At 41.6% G+C, this 7,736-nt stretch overlaps 1 protein-coding gene and 1 long non-coding RNA gene across 7 annotated transcripts in view; one reads left to right on the forward strand and one right to left on the reverse strand.

The window, feature by feature from the left end:
- LOC103460187 (AT-rich interactive domain-containing protein 3A-like) overlaps window positions 1-7,000 on the reverse strand; it is a 13,940-nt gene extending 6,940 nt beyond the window's left edge. Inside the window, exons 1-3 of one of the 6 annotated variants that reach the window (XM_017303185.1) lie at window positions 6,949-7,000; window positions 6,576-6,817; window positions 229-318 (exon numbers count right to left, since the gene is read on the reverse strand). In XM_017303185.1, coding sequence (XP_017158674.1) covers window positions 229-318; window positions 6,576-6,813 — 328 coding nt within the window. In that variant the 5' untranslated portion in view covers window positions 6,814-6,817; window positions 6,949-7,000. The other 5 variants (XM_017303183.1, XM_017303184.1, XR_001776257.1 and 2 more) reach the window with 5 other exon arrangements.
- Window positions 1,995-2,606, forward strand: LOC103460183 (uncharacterized). The gene is made up of 3 exons (XR_532871.2): window positions 1,995-2,077; window positions 2,189-2,462; window positions 2,540-2,606. It is a non-coding gene; the product is annotated as an uncharacterized LOC103460183 (long non-coding RNA).
- Window positions 7,001-7,736: the final 736 nt, after the last annotated feature.

Consider the following 7,736-nt stretch of genomic DNA (forward strand, 5'->3'; position numbering starts at 1 on the left):
CCCCCACACACACACACACACACACACACACCAAGCTCCATCAACCTGAAATCCAAAGGTCCGATTTTAAGATTTCTAACGTTTTAAACTCTGTAGGGCTGCTGCTTCATCAGGCTGGATTTTATAGAAAAGACATCAAGTTGTGTAAAGAACTCAACACTAGGGTGCTGCTATAACTTATTGAGTTTCCTCCCTGCAATTATACCAGCAAAAGACCCCTCTATTTACCTGTGTAGACAACTCCATTTATTTCTATTGACATGTTGATGCTGTTAATGCCGCTGGTAGACAGGTTCAATGCGGACTCTTGTCTATCATCTGTCAAGAGAGAAAGCACAGGGGGAGAGAGGAAAACTCAATATAAGCATTTAGAAAAGAAATAGAAAAAGCAAGAGCAGTATTGCGAGAATTTGGAGAGTGACAGTAAAAGAGATTTATTAAGTATTCTGGGGACACAGGTATAAAAAGATGTGAATTATGGAGGACCTCTATCATAGCAACCAACCTGGGAACTATTACAAATACAGTTACAAATGGTTAATATTTTTTCTTACGTCTTCTCCCAAGACAGCCCCCCTCCCCCCCCACCCCCTAAAAGGAAAAAAAAACTAAAGGGGGGGAGTTTTAGGATTCAAGAGCTTAGCCCAGTCTAGAAATTGCTTTTCCATACAAAGTGTAATGATTCTGTGCTTTAGTCCTTTTTGGGGTTCATGTCATTATGTATAGTTGTTATAAGTTAGCATTGTATTTTGGTACATATTGTTATGTGTAGTGAAGGGCTTGTAAACACTGTTGAGAAGTTTACTGTGTGACCCAGAGCACTCGAACAGTGTCATAAAAATTAGCCTTTGCACTGACATCCACGTTGAGTCCACTTCAACTACATGCGGACCTCTTTGAATTGAAGTATGCCCAAGTATATTGGGACCTTTAGAATCCAAAACTATGGCACCATCTTGGTCAGTAGCCACCATAGCAGTAATTCACAAACAGGGTAAGGATCCCACTAGGGCCGTGCAGAGACCAGTAAAGGGGCAGGTGCTCAAAAAAAAAAAAAAAAAAAAAAGGGCTCATCTAACCGCATTCTAGGACAGAATATTGACAAAGCCTCTCAGCTTTCACAGTTTAATAAACAATAATAAATTACAAAATTGTGAGATATACAATCAAAGCTAAGGGAAATATCTATATAGAACATACAACTATGCATATGTAAGATAATTTATTAGTAATTTCTTTCTGCAGGTCTATTTTGTTATAGGAAAGTTTTGCAATATTCAAACTCGCAATTTAGCAAGATATGTAAATCAGAGCTGGACCACCAGACATATTTTGTCTTTACAGAATTACACTATTAAAAATTTAACAAGGGCACAATGCAACCTTTTAATGACTATAATCTATAAAAACGAGCTTCCTGTTTGCTACACTTGCAGTGGAGATGAAGATGGTCCATTCAGGAAAGCAGAGCTGCATCAAACTTTATTGTGGAACTGCAGAAAAAAAAAGAAGCAAATATTGAATTGTTAATGCATGTCACCATGAGAAAAGCCTACTGAGTTTTGCTTAAAAAACTTTTTAAAAAATTTAAATCACACATTTTTGACTCATGAAGTGAAAACACAATTTGCAAAACAAACTTTATTTGCGCTTGTCAGAAATCTTTTCTTGTTATTCTAAGTTTTTGTTTGTGACTCAAAGTTTTGCTTGTGATTCTCACATGGTGTCTTGAGCAGGGCCTAAAATCACAACAAAAGATTTATGATGTGTGCAAATAAATGTTTGTTTGGCAAATAACTTTTTATGTTCACGAGACAAAAATGATTTAATTAAAAAAAAAGGTTTTTAAACAAAATGTTTTGTTTTTAAAAAAAGAAATCATTACTGTTAGGTTCTGGGTGTCTTTTCTTAGCTTTGGGTTGCTGAGTTGTCTCCCCACCAGATGGGGTCTGAGAGGTGGCGGGCTGTGGGTTCCTGGATGACGTCATTCTCACATCTGTGGCGGATTACCTAATTGACGGCAGCATAAGAGGGGTGGAACGCCGGTACTTCGACGCCAGAGTGTCAACCGTTGATGGTACCTCCAGCCCCCTCAGAGTTGTTGCTCCGAGCTTTGTTTTGCCTTGAGAATCTGCAAGTGATTCCCACATCGTTTTTTCATTGTAAACCTTTTTTTTGCTCTCCACAGGATCCGCCCTGATCTGGTTGCCTGCTGTACCAGTTACCCAGCCACGACGCCTTGGGTAGCCTCCCCCATATGCCTGACAAACAAGACTCATCAGTTTCCATAACTCCATTACCTCTCAGAAGTTTCCGACCGGCCGTTCCCCCCTACTACCCGCCGCCTTCAGAGACAAACCCTCCTGTCCGCCCTCCAACGCCACTTTCCAACCCACCACGCCTCACGCAGAGACCCCTGAACCTACCACTCCCCCTCCAAGCCGTTTGAACGCACAGAGCCAGTAAGTTCACCCATTACACATTCTCAAACTCCCATTTCCCAGCACTTGAACTCACCACACTCCCCTTGTTTTCTCAGTACCCCGAGAGCAGCCGAGCAGTTCCCGGACCAGCTTCACTTTCTGTTTGCATCTGTAAAATAAACCTTTCATTTTTCATACTCCGTCTCCTATGGTGTTCTTGCATGTGGGTAAGATCCGTTAAACCCATCATGACAATTACAATTCCAAAAGTTTTGATTGCAATTTTATTTTACTTAACTGAGGTTAGGGCCACGCACCATTATGTACTAAAATTTCTATTCATTATGCTGCGCTTCATTAATGACACACTTTTATGACATACATTATATCTATCATGGTAATTCAGGGTGAGTTATTTTTATTTCTAAATTAATATCCTTGTTGGACTTTTATTTAAGTGCTATTCTCCTTCAAGATACATTTACYTAAYGCCAGAATAAATGCAATGTACATTATGCAGCAAAAGAAATTAGAAGACATATATCCATTATGGAGATGATCGGTTTTGGATGGGCGATGTGCCCCTATTGCATAAGCGATACTGAAGAATGACTGATATCATTAAGATATAGGGAAGAAGCTTTTTATTTATCTTGCTTTGCTAGCAAAGTCGTTAGCTATCAGCTAGCTAATAGCACATCAACAACAGTCTAATGTCTGTATGATAAAAATDRTGAATCGATAGATAAGATCAGTTTCTCCTCACCTGGCTGTCTCCTCCCGCTCAGTAGTTCTTCAGAGAAAGGCAGACGCAGAGGCCTGTCAGTGTCTGTTGTATTTCATTACCTCTGTGCTTAATTAAACCGCGACTCCGAGCTGAAGCAGAAACGATACTTCAACGTTTTCCCTCATCTGACAAGTAGCAAGTCTACTCTACTTTATTCACCAAAAACATTTTTTTTTTAATTCACCAAAACCTGTTCTGTAATCTGGAACATTCGCTACGTTGAGCTCCGCAGTTAGCCGCCTTATCTCACTGCACGAGAGGCAACTGCGTCATGCGTCACGGGAAAAAGGTCAAAGGTAACAAGGTGACCGGAGGGCTTATTATGTTGTGCAAAAAAAGCCAACAAAAAACTAAATAATTTTAGTACATGTTATTATGTGTCAGAAGAGGGCTTAGAAAATAATAATACCAAAAAATAAATAAATAAATAAAAATTGACCAAAAGGGCACTTGGGGGCAAGGAGCAAAAGGGGCAGGTGCTCAAGCACCCCCAGGCCCCCCCTCTGCACGTGCCTGGATCCCACTGTCTGCCAGACCTGTATCACTGCCGAGATATATGCATACTCATAGCATTCCTAGCAAGACAACTTGAACTTATCATCCAAATCATACACCCTGACACACATACACATATACGTATATGCGCTTAAAGTCACTCTACAACCTCCTTAGGTTGTAGAGCTGGTCCAGTGTTCCACGATCAGGAGGAAAGCCACACTGCTCTTCCTGAATCTGAAGTTCAACTATCCAACGGACCTTCCTCTCCAGGACCCCTGAATAGACCTTTCCAGGAATGCTTAAGAGTGTGACCCCTATGTAGGTGGAACACACTCTGCAGTCCCCCTCTTTGAATAGAGAGATCACCATCCTGTTCTGTCAATCCAGGGGAACTACCCCCAATGTCCAGCCAAAATTGCAGAGTCGCGTCGAATCTCATTTTGTAAAGGACTCAATGAGTCCTTTAACCACCTCGGTGACCTCATCCCCAGAGATGGGAGAGCCCAACCCATAAATGGAAGGCATGTTGGTGGGAAGGATTCTGCCCGTTGGAACACAACGTCCTGAGTTGAGGTCAGCAGCACACCATCCCCACTATAAACAGTGTTGGTGCTGTACTGCTTCCCCCTCCTGAGACGCAGGATGATGGACCAGAATTGCCTCGAAGCCGTACGGAAGTCTTTCTCCATGGCCTCTCCAAACGTCTCCCACGCCAAAGTATTTGCCTAAGTAATCACCCGATCTGTATGCCGCTTGGGCTGTCGGTACCCATCAGCTGCTTATGGAGTCCCACAGGCAAAAAATGCCCGATAGAACTCCTTCAGACTGACAGCATCCCTCACCTTTGGTGCCCACCAGCAGATTCAAAGATTACCGCTGCGGCAGGCGGAAACAACAGCCCTGATAAGCAGTTTCAACAATGGAGACCCGGAATAATGGTTTACTCAGACTCAGTGTCCCTCACCTCCCGCGGAAGTGTTCTAAGTTCTCCCGGAGGTGGGAGTTAAACCTCTGTCTCATGGAAGACTCTGCCAGATGTTCCCAGCAGGCCCTCACAATATGTTTGTAGCTGCCAGATCTGATCGGCTTCCTCCCCCACCACCAGGGCCAGCTCACCACCACGTAGTGATCAGTGAACAGCTCTGCACCTCTCTTCACCCGTGTCAAAGACATGTAGCCGCAGATCAGATGAAACGACGACAAAGTCGATGATCAAACTGCAGCCTAGGGTGTCCTGGTGCCAAGAGCACATATGGACACCGTTATGCCTGAACATGGTGTTCGTTATGGACAATCCATGACGAGCACAGAAGTCCAACAACAGAACACCACTCGGATTCAGATCAGGGGGCCCATTCTGTCCAGCCACACCCCTCCAGGTCTCACTGACATTGCTCACGTGAGGATCAAAGTCCCCCAGCAGAACGAGGCAGTCTCCAGGAGAGGCACTCTCCAGTATCCCCTCTAAGGACTCCAAAATAATTTTCTTTGTAGGGAGTCTTTCACACGTAGATATTAGATTAAATAATATGACTGCCTTGGCCTGTCCATGGGTACTTGGCAGGGTTATCCTCTCAGCCTGCTTCTCTTTACTTTAACTATCGAGCCACTTTCAATTATGCTTAAAACTTCAAAAAGCTTTAGGGGTATTTATAGAAAACATCGACTGACTTTATATGCGGATGACTTATTGCTCTACCTTTTACCCAATATTTTCTATCTCCAACATTGTATATTTGCTAAACAGTTTTTGTCATGAATTGCAGTTAGAGGTGGTGAGGTAAACGCGGTTGGACCCAGGATGTAGAGAAAATAATGATTTTATTAAGGAAATCCAAGCAGCAAAGGTGAGCGATGAGACAAGGTAAACGGAGACACTGGTAGCATTGGTGATTACTTAACAAAAGCACGTCATGACAAGGACCCGGCAGGTAAACACAGACACAGGTTGGATTAAATTCACAGGGAAGTTAATCAGGGAAAACAGGACACAGCTGGGATCAATCTGGGGCAGATGAGACAACACAGGAACTAAACTGACACACAGAAAACCAAATCCTCACAGTTTTAGTACATTTTCAAGATATAAGTTGAACTTCCTAAAGAGTCAATGTTGTCTTATTAATCACTTAAGCACTCCAAATTACAGAAAATTACAAGCTGCAAGAACAATTTATAGTATCAAGTCGAAAACTGGCACTCACTTAAACAGCAATAAAGAAGAGGGAAATGGTGAAGCTGTGGCCAGCTTTCTGATGGAGTTGCAGTTTTGTGCAGACAGTGTGAAACAACGAAAATACTTAATATCAGCTTGTGATGTGATTTTTTCCTTCCTGTATTGTAATAATAATAATAATTAATTATAATCATGATAATAATAAAGTTTATGCATGGCTACACTTTTACGTTGTACATTTAAAAAAATAAAGTGCCATAATGTCATTTTATGTATATGTGTTTCGAAATAATCAGCTGATTTGAGTCTTTATCATTATGTCACAATAAATTTCTATAAGACAAAATTAGGTTGTGGTTCAGTCCATCTGAACCACAACCTCGAGGTTCTCCATTGCTGAGAGTTGTTGCAAACATCAGCAGAGAGTTGACCACAGCTGCTGAACGTCTATGATACTGAGAAACAGAGCGGATAACGGAAAAGCCTGTGGTAGAACCGAACTATACTCTAACTGGCTAGAGTGCCACTTGCTGGTGGAAAAGCGCCTATATAGTCACGTGATTGTGCTATGAATTGGCACTAGATGCCTGGATAATACTGGCTCTTTAAAACTTAATTAGTTGACATGTTTTAGCACAAATGCACAAATATTTGTCTTAATCTGGTGTTATGCTGGTAACAAGTATCTTACCTCTTTTGGCAGAAGGGGCTTGGGTGATATAGTTGCTTTGGTGAGAAAGCATTGGTACATGTGGCTGTATTGTTGTTGTTGGGAGAGAAGTCTGTGGGCCTGCGACAGAATAGCTGAAGATGGTAGAACTGTAGTTCTGCCTACGGCTCTCCCGACGGTTGCTGTCTATTGCTGCTTGAAGTTCACCAGGAGAGCTCAATCCCCGCTTTTCACATTCATATGGATAGAGGTACTTCATATACCTGCATCAAACAGCATACAATTTCCTTTGAACAATGAGGCATCTTTCAATATTAGTTTTGTAGTGTCAAAATGCTATCTGAGTGTTAAAATTTACTTGTAAAATAAAAAAGGACTCTCCCACTTTCCTTACTGAATCGGTTGTGGAGATAACAGAAAAATGGCTCAAACTACCTGTGTTCTTTATTGGTCAAACAAATATTTTAATCATTACATTCTTACCTACATTTTTGTTTGTTTTCAAATCAATTCCACTTTCCCCACCACCCTCCCTTTTTTAGTTAGAAAATGTAAACAAAACCTTTTCTAACTAAAGCCCAAAGCCCCCCTTTAAATTGGGGACTGGGGTTACAATTATCAAATCTTTCATATTAATTTTGGGTAGCCCAGATCAGAGCAGCTATGTTTTACTTTACTACCAGCCAGCCCCCAGTATGGGTCATATTGAGACAGGAAAAAGCTCATTGAACAAACAAAAACATTGGCAAAAAGCCCTTGATTAATTGGAGGGAAAACAACAATCATCCCAATTCTCATAATTTGTTGGCAACAATTTTAAATCATGTAGAGAAATGCTTAAAACAAAGTGCTGGTTTGTTTTAAGTAGAACATGGGATGGATACAAAGGGATGGATACAAAGAATCAAAGGAAGGTGAAGATGGACTGCCATGGGACTGATGATGAAAGTGAACTCGTAGGGCCAATGAACCTGGAGGATATCTTTTTGGACATGGATTTTAAAAGGATGTCACAAGCAGATAACCAAATCTCTTGTTCAGGTAAGTATTAAGGGGCAGGAGTTTTTTTTTTCCGGATGGCATAACGTTGGTTCTGATCAGTAGTGTGATGCAGGGCAAAGATGGTGTTGGTCTACATGTTCTTGCAACGCCAGCTGTGGTGATAAGCAGAGGTGACAGAGA

This window comes from Poecilia reticulata, unplaced genomic scaffold, assembly GCF_000633615.1.
Source record: "Poecilia reticulata strain Guanapo unplaced genomic scaffold, Guppy_female_1.0+MT scaffold_196, whole genome shotgun sequence".
NCBI lineage: Eukaryota > Metazoa > Chordata > Actinopteri > Cyprinodontiformes > Poeciliidae > Poecilia > Poecilia reticulata.